Below are 18,080 nucleotides of genomic sequence, written 5' to 3' on the forward strand. Positions count from 1 at the left end.
TTAATGGAGGAGAAGGATAGGCCTCTGTGGAGTAGCTTTGCTAGGTAAATCCAGGATTAGAGGTAAGGAGGCCACTGCTGTGTCCTTTCCTTGAGACTGATTTCAAGAACTATCTTTTCCACTTTTCAGCACATGATTTCCTAGTACTAGGCCTTCTGGCTTCAAGAATGACATCCAGCACCTGTTTGCTGAGGGTTGCTGGTGGTGTATTCAGGGGATACGCCGGGCAAGGTTTAGGGTTTGCAACTGGGGATGCAAAATCTGTCCCTCCTGCTGAAACAGCAGGGTAGGAGTCTGGTGAAGGTGGCACTGTTGACAGACTGCACAAGAGTGGGTACCAGTGCTGGCATGGCCAGTCTGGGGCAATAAGAATTGCCCTTGGCCTGTCCTGTTTGATCTTGAGTAGTACTTTTGAGAGGACGGGCAGAGGGGGGAAGGCATAAATTGAGAGGTTTTCCCATTAGAAGGATAGGGCATCCACCTTCCAGTCCATGTTGTGAGGGTTTCTGGTGCAGAATTTGCTCAACTGGTGGTTCTCGGGGGGAGGCAAAGAGGTCCACCTCCGGTGTCCCCCACCTCTGGACTAGAAGGTTGAAGGTGTTGGGCTCCAATTTCCACTCGTGTGGGTCTAGGAGATTTCTGCTTAAGTCGTCTGGCAGTGAATTTTGTTTGCCTGGCAGGATTTGAGCTTGTAGATGCACTTGGTTGCTCAAGGCTGTGTTCCACAGGGCCATGGCCAACCTGTAGAGTGGGTAAGAATGGGTTTCCCCCTGCTTGCTTATGTAACACAACTGTGGTGTTGTCTGTTTTTATCAGTAGCTGTCCTGGAAGGATTTGGTATTTGAAGGCTATCAGAGCATTCTGTACAGGTAGCATCTCTTTTTGATTGATGTGCAGGACAATTTGGCCTGGGCTCCAGTGGCCCTGAATGCATTTGCTTGACATGTGAGCCTCCCATGCATAGTCTGATGCATCTGTAGTCAGGGTTTGGGCGGCAAGGGGTAGAGTGAAAGGCAGTCCCTTGTTGTGGTTACATGCTTCTGCCCACCACAGGAACTCTAACCTTAGACAAGGTATGACTGGAATGATTGCTTCCAGGTCCTGAGAATGTTGGTACCAAAGAGTTTTTAAGTACCACTGATGTTTCCTCATATGCAGTCTTGCATATGGAATTAGCAGAATACATGAGGCCATGAACCCTAGGGCTTGCAGTATTTTCCTTGCAGATAGCTGGGTTCTGGTGGCCAGTTGTTTGAAGTAGTTGGTTAGATAGACCTGTTTTTCTGGAGTGAGAAATGTCATCTGGGAAGTTGTGTCCAAGTTTGCTCCCAAGAATACAATCTTTTGACTGGGCACCAGTTGTGATTTCTTTTCTTTGATGGTGTACCCCAATGAAATGAGAAGGGTTTTTACAAATGCCAGGTATTCCTGACTGTCTGCCAGAATCAGGCAATCGTCCAAGTATGGGAAAATTTGGATATTTCTCTGCCTGCAATATGCAATGGCTGGAGCCAGGCACTTTGTGAATTCTCTGGGTGCAGTAGATAAGCCAAAGGGAAGTGCAGAGAACTGATAGTGCATAGAGCCTGCCCTGAAGCATAGATATTTCCTGCATGACTCCCTTATGGGGATGTGAAGATAAGCTTCTTTTAAGTCTAGAGTGACTAACCAGGCATCCTTGGCTAGCATAGGGAGAAGCAGGGTAAGCATCTTGCATTTTGGGACCATCAGAAAGGTGTTGAGAATTGATAGATCCAGGATTGGGCACCAAGAACCCTCTTTTTTTCTGGGCACCAGGAAAAGTCTGGAGTAGAAGCTCTGATCCCTTTGTTCTACTGGAACAGGTTGAATAGCTCTGATATTGAGCAGGGAAAGCACCTGCTTTTGAGCTTCTGCCCACTGGTTTGGAGGAAGGTCTGGAAACCCACCTGGGGTTGGCAGTGAGTGGAACAATCTGTACCCCTAGGATACAATGTTTAGGACTCATCGGTCCTGAGTAATGGACATCCATTTTTTTGCATGAAAGGCAAGTTTTCCTCCTAGGGGCACAAGTAATTTGGCAGGGCTGGGAAGGATAACTGAAAAGTCATTGTGAACTTTTGCCATAAGGGGGCGGTTTTCCACTCTCTGTTTTTGAGGTGGGAGCACTCCATTGTTTAGATCTCTGCATACCCTGAAACTGTAGTCTGGGTGGCCTGTTTCCCCTGGATTTGGGCTGAGTAGGCCTGGAAGGGACTGGAAAGGACCAGTTTTTAAAAGGCCAATGCCTACTGAATCTAGGTAGCGGCACTTGTAAGAACTCAACAGTTTGCACAGATTTAGCTTTTTCTTCCATCTTTTTAAAAACTTCTTCTGCTTTAACGGTCCTGCTTTAAAGCAGTGTCTAGGAATTTGGTTTTGCCATGATCTGGCAAGGTTTGTTCCTTCAGCCAAGCATGCCTTCTCAGTACAGAAACAGTGACTGCAGCCCTGCAAGATGCCTCTAGGACATCAAAGCCACATTGCAAAGTATGCTTACTAACTTGGTTTGCAGAATGCATTAACTCTTGTAAATCTTTATTTTCTGCACAATCTGGAAGTAACACCATTTTTTTGTTTAATTAGTTCCATAATATGTTGCTGGTACTTCAACATGTGAAACTGGCAATTCAATGCCCTGATGGCAAGAGTTGCAGAGGTATATACCTTCTTACCCCATCTGTCTAAAGCTTTGGAATCCCTGTCTGAAGGGGTAGAGTTTTTGGCTATAGTAGCCTTAATACCTTTAGGTCCATTGGAAATGGTCTCTGAATCCGCAATAGGATTCTTAAAGAGAAATTTGAGAGAATCAGGTACTCTGTAGTACCTGTCAGGTTTTCTAGGGGCCGGTGGTAAAAACCTTCAGGTGTCTGCTAGAAAGCTGAAGATGAAGAGGAATTTCATCTTTCAACACAACAATGACCTCAAGCATACATCCAAATCAACAAAAGAATGGCTTCACCAGAAGAAAATTAAAGTTTTGGAATGTCCCAGCCAGAACCCAGACCTTAATCCAATAGAAAACCTGGGGAGGGTGACCTGAACAGGGTTATGCACAAGAGATGCCCTCACAATCTGACATATTTGGAGCGCTTTTGCAAGGAAGAGTGGGCAAATATTGCCAAGTCAAGATGTGCCATGTTGATAGACTACTACTCAAGAAGACTGAATGTTGTAATTAAATCAAAAGGTGCTTCAGCAAAGTATTAGTTTAAGGGTGTGCACACTTATGCAACCAGCTTATTGTACGTTTATTATATTTTTCCCCTAACAGAATTTGTTTGTCTTTCAATTGAAATGTACAGGTTATAGGTCACATTAAAGGTGGGAAAAGTTTTGAAATGATTTATTGTGGTTTCATTTTTTATATCACAAAAACCTGGCATTTTAACAGGGGTATGTACACTTTTTATATCCATTGTATGTGTGTGGTCCTCTGCAGGTGTGGTGAGTGTGTGCGAGTCGCTGTCAACTTATTTGTTGCTTTTTGGGTTTGTATGTGAGAGTCTAGTCTCTAGTGTCAATGTGCAACCACATCTCTCACATGCTATATTTATCTGTTCAAGAATTAAGTGGTTGTCAGTGTGCATAAGGCAATTGTTACACTGCCTCAGGAAGCCCATGTCCATTGAGCTGATGCCAACATTCACTCTAATATCATCTTTTACAAGGGGACTATCTTTAAGGTACACCTGAGAATTGCACTACAATATCCCTGCTATTTACATATACCAGTCCCCCCAAACACACACATGCATATACACATGTATGAGTGTATATCTGTCTGTGCACCTATACAAAAAAGACAGGGTGTATGTCATGTCACCATTCTATGAAACTGTAAATCATAAAGCATAGGCACACTCAACAAAACTCCAGATCACCCAGCTGGAAAGTGAGGGCTACCAAGTGTCCAAGAAAAAGGGTGTGTGTGTATCTATATCTATATCTATATCTATATATATATATATATATATATATATATATATATATATATATATATATATATATATATGTATTAGGTGCATTCAAAACTCTCTTCTTGGTGTTGATGGGTTGTGGGTGATGGTTTCAATTTGCAAAGTTGCACATTCAAAGAAGCAAGACTCCACATACTCCGTGACTAACACAAACACACGTGTGTGTGTGTGTGTGTGTGTGTGTGTGTGTGTGTATATGTATGTATATATATATATATATATATATATATATATATATATATACACACACACATACACACACACACATGAGTGTACGTATCTATGTATGTGCGAGTGTATTTGTACACATACACAGACACGCACACTTACTACAAGACTATTGTATCTTGAAGTAAAAGTAAGGGGGATCCTTTGAGGTACCTCAACCCTGGACTTAGTACACATTCTCCTTTATGCATTTTAGTGTTGTGATTTAAAGGCCTGCAACTACAGGTCTCAATATTTCACCAGGAATCTATTAAGAATGCAGAATTATATGCATTATGGGTTATGAATATTATACAATAGTAAGTATTAAGCACGTCTGCTTGTTTGCAAACACTATTTTCCATAAAAGTGCCTACAATGAGGCTGGCAACCCTTTAACCCCTGAACATTTTCAAAGGGATGGTTAAAGGGCAACATTCCCACTTATACACAGTACTACAGAAAATGCAATTTATAAGTATAACAATAGTTCTATAAATGTTGCTACAATCATTCTGCCATGTGGGAAATGTTGGACTACAGATGTCAGTGTCCTCCCTGTAGACAGTACTGTATTAGTAGTTTTCAATAGTTTAAACCAATATTTGTGATTAGCAACTCAACAATTGCAGCAAAAAATAATGATAATGATGATTATGAAAAATTTGCAGTGAACAGATGCCAGGGAAAATAATGGGAGAACCTTTATGATGTTACTCCACGGCTGGAAATGCTGTTGCAGAAGATCCTCAAAATACAAGAAGCAAGCTGTTTAGCATACTCACCACCAAGACGCCACTGAAGATTTGAAATGTTATGCCCCTTTTGTGATAGCTCCTTAATTCTCTGTTCCTGTTTCAGCTTCACAGCCTGTTCTTGTGCTCGCTGCACACTTTGATACAACTCATTAATTTTACGGGTCTGCAGCTCCTTAAAAATTGAAAAACAAAACGTAATTCCATAAGTACCATTACAAACAACCTGTTCAGAAATGCAGAAATGTGAAACTTGTGGAACAAAAAACAAAAAGCTGAAGTCAGGTTCAGGATGAACACTAACATGATGCATGTAAGCCTGTAATAAATGGGTACAGCATAACCAGAAGAGGAAAGATACTTGCTGCACTTCTCTGAAGACTGCCCGAATGGTTGAAACATTGTTGGGAGGTTGCTAAGAGGTGCTAGACTCCCATTCCCTGAACTGCCACTGCAGGCATTGAAATATAAAATGTAATTGCAGTGTTAACAAGCCTGCAAAAACTTCTATGCTATGCTGCTTCCATTTGATTTAATTGCCAAAACAGTCATGTCTGCATCACACAATATCAAATGACAGGAATTTTAAAAAAATATTAACACAAATGCACAGGTTTGTATTGAATTTGTACTACTTTGAGCAAAACTGTGTTCCAGATTCATAAAACACAGAGAACCTAGATTTAACTAGCACCAAGCATCTGCCAGAGTTTCAGAAACAGAATGTCAGTCAGCACTCAAGAAAAATTTACTCACGTAGTCTGTGCTAAGCCACTGCTTTTGGCAGTCTGATGCTGATGTTTTAGTGGCTTGGGAGTCCAAATGAACAACTCCACAAAATGGACAAGTAAGCCATTTACTGTAAAATAAATAACTAATGCAAAAGCAAGTCAGCTTTGAAAGGTGATGTGCTTAGACGACTAAAAATGTGTTTTTTTTAAGAATTAGTTAATTATTTGTAATGAATCCATTAAAAAGTACAACTGGTGTACAAGTACGGATAGGGTGATGGTCAATTTTTCTATCTGCAATCACTGAAATCCATTTTCCTTCATTCCAACGAATGCACTTAACATCTATGAATGAAGTATGTTGATGAAGTGCAGATCATTTCTGTACAGCAGTGTAACAGAACAGTTATAATCTGTTCGTTTATACTGCTAAGGGGTGTAGTGATATACATTTTGGCAAGATTAGGAGGAGACAGTGGGGTAAGGGAAATGCCCCCCATTGTGTGATCTCAGAGTTGGTATATTTAATGTTCCAACTGTGGGGGGGGGGGGGTGGTGCAAAAATGTTTCCTACTTGTAAATAACTGTTTTAGTAATTTTGCTTGTTCAAGGCTGCAAGCACTATCAATTGTTTGCATCATTCTGATGTACTAAATGACTGATACAGTACAGAAAATATGGCTGTGTACAATCTTACTATAAGAGCAGATGTCCTTCTCTTCACTTTTGCAGTAGTCTACCTAAGGGATCTCCTGCCAAGGATAGCCCAACATCAGGCCAGTATACCAAAGCTTTTAGTTCTTAATGGCACCGTATGTCACATGTAAGGCTCCCCAAGCAAGGTGTAGGGCATAAATGTGATTTACAGATGACACACTTCGAAATGAAAAAGCCCCAAGAGGAACAGAATGCCCTTAGGGACAAGGAGAACATATGCATCCAAAAGGAGAAAAAAATTCCATTGGTCAGGAAGCCAAGAAAACTATGGAGCAAGAGCTAGAAGAGAGGGGTTTGAGGGAAGGAAGTGAACACTGCAACAGTGAAGAAAGGGACATCTACTGTTATGACAAGATTTTACACAACTGTACTAGGTCCTTCCATATCACCGTTGTAGTGTTCTTTACTTAAGGGAGAGTACAACAACTTAAGAGGAAGCTGGGATGAGGAAGGCACAAATGAGTCCTCAACAAACCTATGCAGGATAGCCCTGGCAAAGCCTACCCTGGATCTGGAACAACTTGTAATGCTTAGTGAAAGCATGAAAAGAGGACCAAGTAGAAGCCTCAAGGATGGAATTGGTATCCAGGCCCTTGTAAAATGCACTGGGGCAGACAGATGTCCTAGAAGAATGTGCCTTTACTGACAAAGAAAGACATTTTGCATGAAAAGAATAACAGAATGAAATGGCCTTAGAAATCCAGGAGGAGGATGTTTGTTTAGAAACAGCCAAACCCAAAGTCAAGTGATGAAAGGAAACAAAAAGCTGCACAGATTTGCAAATAACATTACTTTCATCCAAATAACATCTAAGCTGTCCAAGCAAATCCAAGGTGTGAAGAACCTTCTCACTGGCAGACTATGGAGAAGGAAAAAATGAAGGAAGATTAACAGACTAGCTAAGGGGCAACTTTATGACCACCCTGGGGGCAACTCTATGACCACCCTGGGCATAAAAGGACAAATATGAAAAGACAATCTGTCTCTGTGGAAAACGAAATAAGGAGGAATAGCCATAGCCATGAGAGCCTGAAGTTCAGACATTCTCTTGGCTTTAGTGAGAACCAAGAGAACAGTCTTCCAAATACAATGTTGTAAGGAAGCCAATTAAGCAGGCTCAAAATGAGCCTGAGTCAATTTTTCAAGTACAGGTTGACATCCTAGGAAAACAGAATAGGTTTCTGGCGGGGGGGGGTTTGATATGAAGGATGCCTTTAAGAAACTGCTTGACTTTAAATCTAGACGCAAGAGGAGGGGGTCAAAGGCATTCAAGCAGAAATTGCTGACAGTTAAGCTTTAACTGAAGAATATGCCAACCCAGCATGGAGCAGATCACACAAATAAGAGAACCAGAGGATCCTCCACAGATAGGGGATCCTGATGGTGATGCAGAGATCAGACAGAAAATTGCTTCATTTGGACATGTATGATTTCCTGTCCTCCTGCAGAACCTGAAATGTCCTCAGGGTGAGAAGATCTATTCAGTGTGGTAACTTGTGTTAACTGCCCCTAGCAAATTGAGAAAGAAGGGGAAAACAATGCTGTCTGGGCCAAAACAGTCACTAGCAAGATTTTGAGAGATTCCTGCCTGATCTTGAGCAAGATTTGTGATAACTGGAAAGGAGGGAAGGTGTACAGAAACATACCCTTCCAAGGAAAAGACAGGGTTGACCACTTTCCAAGCCAGAGGACTCGAGACTCTTGAATAGAATAAACAAAGTTGTCTGTTCAGAATGCAGGAAAAAATCTGCCTGAGGAATACTTCACCAATGGACAATATCCAGGAACATATCTCTGTGAAGCATCCATTTGTTTCCTTGTGTGCTGGACCTGCTCAAGAAGTCTGCCACTAGATTGTGTTCTGAGGAACTATAAACTGCCTGAACAGTCACTTGATACTGGATAGCTAGATCCCACACCTGAAGAGCTAGTTTGCAAAGAAGATAAGACCTTGCGCATCCTTGCTTGTTGACATATCACAACACTGTGGTATTGTCTGTGGAGAACGTGAGGGGCCTGGGATGAAATAGGGAAGGAAAAGGCTGAAGAGCCAGAAGCAGTCTTCATCTCCTTTATACTGATGTAATCTGACCTCTGAGGAGTCTAGAGACCCTGAACCCTTAGGAGGCCAAAAGAGGCACCCCATCCCCTGTCTGAAGCATCTGTAAAGAGCTCCATGTTGGAACTGGAGCTTGAAAAGGAAGCCTAGGTTGAGTGAAAGTTTACAAATCCACCACTGAAGCTCAAGCTTGAGACAGAGGATGGCAGTGTTGAAGCTGCACTGATTTGAGGTACCACTGACGCTTCTTCTTATGGATCCTGGTGAGGAGGAGCATGGGAATAGTGGAAGCCATGAACCAGAACACCCTGAGAAATTTCCTGGCGTTGATAGATAACAGAGAACGAAGGGATTGGAAAAAGGCAATCAGAGAGACAGCCTTGGGGGCAGGCAGAGATGCCAGCATGGGAATTGTCGGAAGTCTGTAGTCAAGAAAAATATGATCCTGGGAAGGCATCAGATCTGATTTCTGGAAGTCTATGGTCAAGCCCAGACACTGTAATGGGGAACAGTAAACTTTGATCCTGAAGCAGAGTGTTGGGGGAATGAGCTTGAATAAGCACATCATCTAGACAAGGAAAGATCTGAATTCCTCAAATCCTGCAAAAAAAATGACAGGATTGCAGAATTTGGGGAATGCCCTTGAGACAGTAGAGGCCAAAGGGCAAAGCAGGGAACTGAAAATGTAAGAAGAGACAGAGAAATGTAAAAATCTCATGAAGAGGGGAATGGATGGGGATGTAAAAATATGCATCCTTGAGATTAAAAAAAAAAAAAAAGTAATCTCTGTGGTATCCCCGAAGTCTCAAAACAACCCAATAAACAAGTGTAGTGGGTCCAAAAACAAAACAGTGTAAGAAACTTCTCTATGCTGAAGATTTTCAGTCCATATATTTCTAGTTAATCACTGTATAATAATCAGATCAGACAAAAGTAGTAGAAGTAGCGAACAAACCCGTCTTAAGTGAAAAAAAAAAAAAAATGTAACTGTACAGAATTACTAAGTATTCAAAAGTATCCAAGCAAGGCAGGCAGTCTGTTTCCAGTCAAAAAATCCTTTAACTACACAGACAAGCGATCCAAGTAAAACAAAAACAGAGTAATAGTTTCCTCACAGGCTTTCTAAAAAAAAAAAATATATATATATATATATATATATATATATATATATATATATATATATATATATATATATATATAAACACTTTTTATCAGGCAAGGGAGCGGTTTATTGTGCTGTAAAACAAAATATTATTGGTACACATGTTGAATTCACATCCCTTCCCCCAGTAGTGTGACATTCGAGCAGGTCCTGCCCTGCTTAGTAGCTGTCATAATAATATAACCCTTATGTACTTTAAATAAAATTTCTAATGATGTGGTACTGCTTATTTAACCAGATTATTAAGTCTGTGATTTTATCCAACACAATTTGCTACATGGCTGGAAATATACCAACCTTAGTCCATTTGGCAATCAAAAAATATATATAAATATATACACTTTGCATGTAAAAAATCAATTGTAAAAATCATATTCTATTTTCATAACCTATTGTTAACAAAGATCACTTTCGTCCTTCTAGACTTCTTCAGGTCTGTGTACAAGAACCCTAAAAACTATCTATAAAAAATATATAATTGTATAATTAGTTAATATTGTTACTACACATCATATTGAATAAAATGGTAAAAAGAGAACCAGAAAAAGCAAAGAAAAATGTATGATGATGGAAACAAAATATACACAAATTACAATTGATTTAAAATGGTATTTAAAACCAACTGGTAGAATAAAATAAAATTAGTCATGTAAACAATGTGGCAATTTTCTAAGTTCCAGTGCACTTTTAATTTAACAGTAGTAGTTTAGTCCAGGTTTCCTAAAAGAGTTCAGCTTTAATTGCCACATGAGTTCATGTTTCTCCAGAATATTTGGGACGTCTCCTTCAAGATCACCCATGTCTATGCGATCCAGGATCTAGAACTTAAAACCTGTGTGTCTTTTATGAAGAGAAAGGTGTTTGGCTAGTGCATTATTTTTACATCCAGAGCGGATTTCTGACAGATGACATGAAATCCTACACTTGAGTTTATTTACAGTCTTGCCCACATAGAATGCATCACATTCATTGCACTGTGCCCTGTACACTACTTTTGTAGTGTAAGTCACCCCCTGCACTGGTCTTAATGATTTTCTTTAAATAAGGGCAATAAAAACTATTACCTTGCTGTACAAATATACAAAACGTACAATTAGTTTCACATCGTTTAGTGTTTCTCTCATATGGTCTAGGTTTAAATTCAACAAAACTTCTAATGTTCCTGGCCTTCCTATAAATAAAGGATGGGGCTTCACCTAAGATGTTAATCAGAAAAGGGTTTCCTGTGACAATGTCCCAGTTTTCTTCAATAACATTTTTGATACTGTGATCATCCAAAGTGTATGTCAGGCTGCAGCTATTTTTGCATTTGTTCTTCTCTGTGGAATTTCTTATCATTCTCCTACTGGGAGGTTGAGTGAAGGTTCTTCAGTCCTTTTCAGTTCTATAGTGGGTTCCAGGATGTTTTTTAGCATCTGACTTTCATAGCCTCTCACTAGAAAATCATTCTCTAAATTGTTCAGATTTCTCAAAAATGGTTCCATCTCTGTGGTAAGTCTAGCTAATCTATAGCCTTGGGACTTCACTACATTACACTTGTTTTTTTTAGGATGTAGACTTTACTGTGGAGTAATAAGTTAACCCTCGTTGGTTTTCTGAATAGATCAGTGGTGATTCTGTTATTGCTGGTGTCCTTGGAAATCTGCATATCTAAGAAAGTGGTTGAAGTATAGCTATGGGAAGAGGTAAACTTCAGGAAGGGGGTTATTTGATTGGGGTAAGTGATAAAATCTCCAAGATGCAAGATGTCACCTTCACACACAAAGATGTTGTCAATAAAACATAAATAGTATGTGATATGCCGCATGTAGTCTGTGTTGTTTAAAACAAAGTCTTCATCCCACTTGCCCAGGGCTATGTTAGCCATGCTGGGAGCCATGACAGCCCCCATTGCTATATCAGTTTTTTGTTTGTAGTGTTTGCCATTGAAAGTAAAGAAAATGAAGTCCAGTACAAGATTAATGAGCTTGCTTAACTTTTGCAGTTGTGCCTGTGTACCTTGCTTAATTTAAAAGACTCCATTGCTGCTGTTATACAGTAACTGTGAGGGAGCACTGTGTACAAGGATTCCACATCAATAGTTAATAAAATACTGCCTTCTTCCACTGTAATGTTTTTTATTTTCCTCAAAAATTCCATTGAGTCTCTTATGTATGACTTATTCTTTTCTGCTAAAGGTTTTAGCAAGTAATCAAGGTAAATGACCGTGGCTTCAGTAAGGGAAACTCCACTTGCTACCACCAGTTTATAAGGTGGATCTTCTCTGTTCTTGTGTGGCTTTAGTATTCCAAAAAAGTAAGGTAAATGTGGGCATGGGCTCCATAAATAATTATAAAGATTTTCAGTAACAAGGTTTTCTTCCCATGTGATGAGATTAGTTTTCAATAAATCATATGCTCTTTTTATGTCATCCATGGTAAATAACTCATAAAATATGTTATCCTCCAGCATGTTCTCTATCTTTTGGTTTTAGCTAGTGGTATCTGTCACAAGTATACCTCTCCTCCCTTGTCTGCCTTCATTACACACCTGGATATATCATTGCCTAGCTCAATCAATGCTTTTCTTTCTCCCTGTGTTAAATTATAGAGTTTTTTCTTAGGAGGTTTCCTGATATTCATCTCACATTTCACTTTGAAAGCAGCTAATGTTTGATGCAGTGGTGGACAATAGCTGCTAGGCCTTTTTATAGTTTCAATGTCATTACTTTTGCCATGAAACTGTACCCTTAATTTGATCTTACTCACAAACATTTTAAGGTCTATCAGTATTTTTGCAACCTCACTCCTGCAGCTTGGTACAAAAGTAAGTCCTTTGGACAACACACTTCATCTTCAGTCATTGCTTTAACACAGTGGTTCCAGATAAGTGCAGCACTTGTTATTGTTATTGTACCTGTTAATGTGGTTGGTTCCTCCGTTTGAGCCTGGGACCTGAGTTGTAGTCTGGGTTCCAGTCGGGATTGCCCAGGTATTGTATTTCCCTCACCCCTGTCCACTGTTTGGTTTTCCTGTCTCCCTGGGGGTTCGTGGATAGAGTATGAGACCTCTGGAATTCCTCCTCTGCTTTCTGGAATCTCAGTGGGTTGTAGTATTCCTCACTATGGTAGGGGGGAAGCTGGTAAGAGGGACAAGCTCTGGGGGTCTGGTGGTGGCCGTCCTTGTTCTGGTACTGGTGCTGGCTTTGGTATTGGTGTGATGTCTGTGCTGTCGATATTGGTCTTCCTGAAGAAATTGGTCTCTGTGAAGGCACTACTGCTCCTGGTAGCTGGATTGTCTGCGATCCCGGTTGTCCTGGTAGTCCTGTAATTCATCCTGTAGAACTCTTTGCCAGTTCTGGTTGCCTCTGTGGCTTATGTTCCTGTCCTGATCCTTCTGTGATGTCAAAGGCTTCTACAGAGTACTGATAGCCAGAGGGGGCAAGGCTGTAAATAAACTCGAGCGTAGGATTTCATGTCATCTGTCAGAAATCCGCTCTGAATGTAAAAATAATGTGCTAGCCAAACACCCTTCTCTTCATAAAAGACACACAGGTTTTAAGTTCCAGATCCTGGATCGCATAGACATGGGTGATCTTGAAGGAGACATCCCGAATATTCTGGAGAAATATGAACTCATGTAGCAATTAAAGCTGAACACTTTTAGGAAGTCTGGACAGTTCAATTAAAAATGCACTGAAACTTAGAAAATTGTCACATTGTTTATTTTATTCTACCAGTTGGTTTTAAATACCATTTTAAATCAATTGTAATTTAAGTGTATATTTTCCATCATACATTTCTTATTATTAGTTTTTCTTTTTCTGGTTCTCTTTTTACCACTTTATTCAATATGAAGTGTAATAACAATACTAATTATATATATTTTTATAGATTTTAGGGTTCTTGTACACTGACCCGAAGAAGTCTAAAAGGATGAAAGCGATCTTTGTTAACAATAGGTTATGAAAATAGAATATGATTTTTTTGCAATTAATTTTTTACATCCAAAGTGTATACGTATATATTTTTTGATTGCCAAATGGACTAAAGTTGATATATTTCCAGCCATGAAGTATATTGTCTTGGATAAAATCACAGACTTAATTATCTGGATAAATAAGAGGTACCACATCATTATAAATTTTATTTAAAGTACATAAGGGTTATATTATGACAGCTACTAAGTAGGGCAGGACTAGCTCGAATGTCACACTGATGGGGGAAGGGATGTGAATGTAACATGTGTACCAATAACATTGTTTTACAGCACAATAAACCACTCCCTTGCCTGATAAAAAGTGTATATATATATATATATATATATATATATATTTAGAAAGCTTGTGAGGAAATTATTACTCTATTTTTGTTTTACTTGGATCGCTTGTCTGTGTACTTAATAAAGGATTTTCGACTGGAAACAGACTGCCTGCCTTGCTTGGATTACTTTTGAATACTTAGTAATTTTGTACAATTATATATTTTTATTTATTTATTTTTTACTTGATGAGTTTAAGTTAGTTACTTTTACTACTTTTGTCTGATCTGATTAATATACAGTGATTAACTAGAGATATATGGTCTGAGAATCTTCCACACAGAGAAGTTTCTTACACTGTTTTGTCATCCTTGAGATTCAGAGATACCAGAAAGGCCGGGGGCAGAGGAAGAGGAAATAATGCCTGCAGATACAACACCCAAAGGGAAGGGGTTTTGAAAAAGGTGTTCAGCTGAGAAAGATCCAGAATTGGTCTCCATGTGTCCTCCTTTCATGAGACCAAAAGCATTCTGGAATAAAATCCCTTCCCTACCAAGGCAGGATGCATATCTTCTATGGTGCTCTGAGCCAAAATAGATTGAAGAACCTCTGGGAAATGAGAGAGTTGTTTCCATTGAAGTTGAGAAATGTCTGAAAAGGGAGGAAGGGACTTCCAAACTATGAAACATCCCTGGTGAATAATGGACAGAACCCAAGAGTCTGAAGTGATTCAAAGCTAGTTTGGAAGAGAGAGGGAAAGATTGATCAGATGCTCATAAGCCTAGTACTTATTATACAGGAGGAACTTCTCATTTTTACATTTGTTAATGCCTGTTATGTACTTCACAGATAAAGATTCTAGTTGTCTACTGATGTACTATGTTCTTCATCTGTAAATATGTTGTAAGTAATTTCTATGTTAGATTGTTAATCGCTATGTAATCCAATGTAACTACTGTCTGTTTATTTTACTGTGGAGCTTTTCTTCCCGGGCCTCCGCTGAAAATGGACCCACGTCCAGTCGGACACTCCCGGTCAACAAATTTAAATAAATAAATAATAAATAAATAAAATAAATAAATTGAGGGGCATGGGAACCTGACCGAGGGAAGGAGGAAGCAAACTGTTAAACAGAACCCAGCTTGTTCTGAAAAGCATGGTTCGGAGTGGCAGAAGTCTAAATAGACTTAACAGGAGGCACACGCCTAGAAGCCTTCTAGCTCCTGAGAGGAAGGAGAGATTACCTACAAGCGCAGATGATCCCTGGATGGCCCGGCCATTTTTATGTGGCTTGAGATCTATCCTTGAGATCTACCGAGCACATCCAATTGTCTTTCCTTATGAAGGGAAGTATAGACTGAAGTGTGACCATCCAGAACTTCTCTTTCTTTACGTATTGGTTCAGTCTGCTGAGGTCCAATATGGGTCTCCAGTCCCCCGTCTTCTTTGGAATCAAAACGAATCTAGAGTAAGTTCTGGATCCTGTCTGGTCTGCTGGGACTGGTTGGATGACACTTTTCTTAGCAACGTTTGGACCTCTATTGTTGCCTGTTCCCTGTAAACTGGGTGGAACATCCGGGATTTTTCTTATGGGTGGAGGGGGTGTGGCAAATGGGATGAAGTATCCTCTGGAAATGATACTATGTACCCTGCTGGCTTTTGTTATTTTGAGCCAGGCATTTGGATACAAAGATAAGCAACCCCCAACTGCCTCCATAGCAGGACAGTCTGGCCTCCTGGTAGGTCTTCCCATAGAAGTGATCTCTGACGCCCAGGTGTTGCGGACCCCCTCTACCGCGAGGGTAGCATCTTCCATTATTGCCCCCTCCTCTGCCTCTGGAGGGAGGGTTCACCACGTGTGTCCTGAAAGGCTCCTTCCACTTTTCGGAACCACATTTTCTCCTCCCCTTTGACCCGTAGGGTAGGGTCGGGTAGGGGTGGAAAAATGGACTCCGATGGCAGAGTCTTTCCATCCTGTTCACACTTGGTTAAGGTTTCCTTCACTTTAGGCCTGAAAAGGGATGAGCCATCAAAGGGAGTATTCACGAAGGAAGACTTGAAGGGCTCCATGAAGGAACGCAAATGCATTCAGGAGTGTCTCCTAAGAGCAACTCCTGTACCCGCTGCCCTACTCGCTCCATCAGCTGCATAAGAGATGAGGTGCATGGATGAGTTTACTATAAAACTGAGGGTAGCAGGCTGGGTGGTAACTTTGTCGGAAGCTCCTGCAGCTACTGTACCCTGAAGAGCATCTCCTAGCTCCTTAAGGAGATCTTTTTGTAACCTGGTAAAATGGGTTAAATAGTTGAGCAAACGAAGGGCAAAGGCCATTGAACTAAACATGCGCTTCCCATATATATCCACGATCCTGGAGTCATTGTTAGGAGGATGGATAGATGAAGTCTCAGACATTTCCTTTTTGGTGGCTGCCACCACCACGGCATCAACTGGAACACCTTTTGTTAGAAATTACTTGTCAAGTGGGACAGAAATCAACTTATTAGGCTTCCTAGGGACAGATTCCATAGTATCCGGAGACTCCCATGCCCTTCGTGAGACCATCAGCTCAGTGAAGGGCGGAGGCACCAAACAGGTGGAGGGCTGAGACCTGAAAGTCTTCAGGAGAACTGACTCATCCTCAGTAGTGCTTTTGGACTGCCAGTCACCCCTCTGCCTAAGAATTTCAAGTATCTTAGCAAATGAGATCTTCAGAGGGGGACCGTGGGGACCCTTCTGACTCATCTAAGTCAGTATCTGATGTTAGAGACTCCTTAGGGGAGTCTAGATGTTTCCTCTTACACAACCTCTTCCTGGAAACCTAATCAGTGGGAGCTTCTGGTGAGATCTCAGAAGAGCAAGGGCCACCCAATGGGGCTTCCTGAGGTTCTGGGTCTCTACGCTTGGTCAGGATGTGTGATGCAGAAGCAGACACAGGCACTTTCGGGGAGGAGGAAGCCAGACCTGAGGTCAAGGATGTCTTAAGAGACATGACTCTCCTCATGGCATCGAAAGGACCTCTGCTTCAATGCAAGGGAACCGACAGATCCAAAGACACCACTGATACCCCCAGCACCGGGACACTGGGCTCCAAACCAGAGGTAGGAGCTGAGCTCATCCGAGCTGAAGCCTCGAGAGGCAGAGTTGGAACCGACAAGTCGGTCCAACTATCCTCCCCAGATCCGACCAGAGAGTGTCAGCTCCTAGAGTCCTCGATTGGCACCGAGAACATCAGAGTGCATGGAGCCGAAGACAGTGGAGCAGGTGTCAGCTCTGAGGGTCCCACTAATAGGTTAGACTCCTCTGGTTCCGAAGGACCAGCATGGCTCAGAGGAGGAATAGTTTGAACTGGTGCAAGGGTCTTCGGCTCCAAAGCCATTTGGGTCAAAGCTGATAAAAATGTTTGCCAAGGCCGGTGCCGATAACAGCTTCTGCACCACACGATCCACATCCAGATCTGAAAGGCTGATAGAGGACCGAGAAGAGCGCACCAAAGGTGGTACCAACTGAAGCAATGGACTCTTGGGAGCTTCGGACACTGGTTCCAAGACTGGGGACCAGCTCCAAAAAGTAAAGACCGTCTGTTCCAAAGGCAGTGGGGAGTTGAAGTCAAGGATTTCTTTGATTTCCTAAAAGAGTCTGAAGTCTTGGAAGACTTTGGGGACTTGCTGGATCCATCTTGATCACTCAAAGCTTCCTGAAACGACAGTTTCAACAACCCTTTGTCAGTCAATTTTCTCTTCCTTTCCTGTAAGACCCTTGAGGAGAAGGAATGGCATACAGCACAGCTGTCTTGTAAATGTAGGGCTCCTAGACAGTATACACAATTAACGTGGCTGTTACAGACATTTTATGGGCACACTTTGGGCACTTTTTAAACCCAGACTTGGGGTGCTTGTCTTGGTCAGCCATTAGAAATCTTAGAGAAAAATTACTGTCACAGAAACACAATTTTAACAGTAATTAGCTAAAAGAAGCCTTAAAAAAAAAAACAGGCTAAGACACACACACACACATACACACACACACACACACAAGAAATGCAAAGGTCAATATAAAAGTGACAGAAAATGCCTTTACTGTCCCCACAAAGTACAGTTGTGTACACTTACTATAAATGTAGATGTTCAAGTGTATTCACTGTTGCAGTGTATTCACTGTTGCAGTCATTACATTTGGGTTATCTGCTTGCAGGTAGCCCTCAGCCGGCCTGAAT

The 18,080-nt window shown here is 41.1% G+C and overlaps 1 protein-coding gene across 2 annotated transcripts in view; it reads right to left on the reverse strand.

Annotated features, from left to right (window-relative positions):
- Positions 1-18,080, reverse strand: part of CCDC66 (coiled-coil domain containing 66) — a 1,871,188-nt gene that overhangs the window by 693,566 nt on the left and 1,159,542 nt on the right. For both annotated transcript variants that reach the window (XM_044078704.1, XM_044078703.1), the window contains exon 13: positions 4,991-5,135. In XM_044078704.1, the coding sequence (XP_043934639.1) occupies positions 4,991-5,135 (145 nt within the window). The remainder of the gene's footprint in view (positions 1-4,990; positions 5,136-18,080) is intronic.

This window comes from Protopterus annectens, chromosome 7.part1 (assembly GCF_019279795.1).
Source record: "Protopterus annectens isolate FY-2018-M chromosome 7.part1, PAN1.0, whole genome shotgun sequence".
NCBI classification, from domain to species: domain Eukaryota; kingdom Metazoa; phylum Chordata; order Ceratodontiformes; family Protopteridae; genus Protopterus; species Protopterus annectens.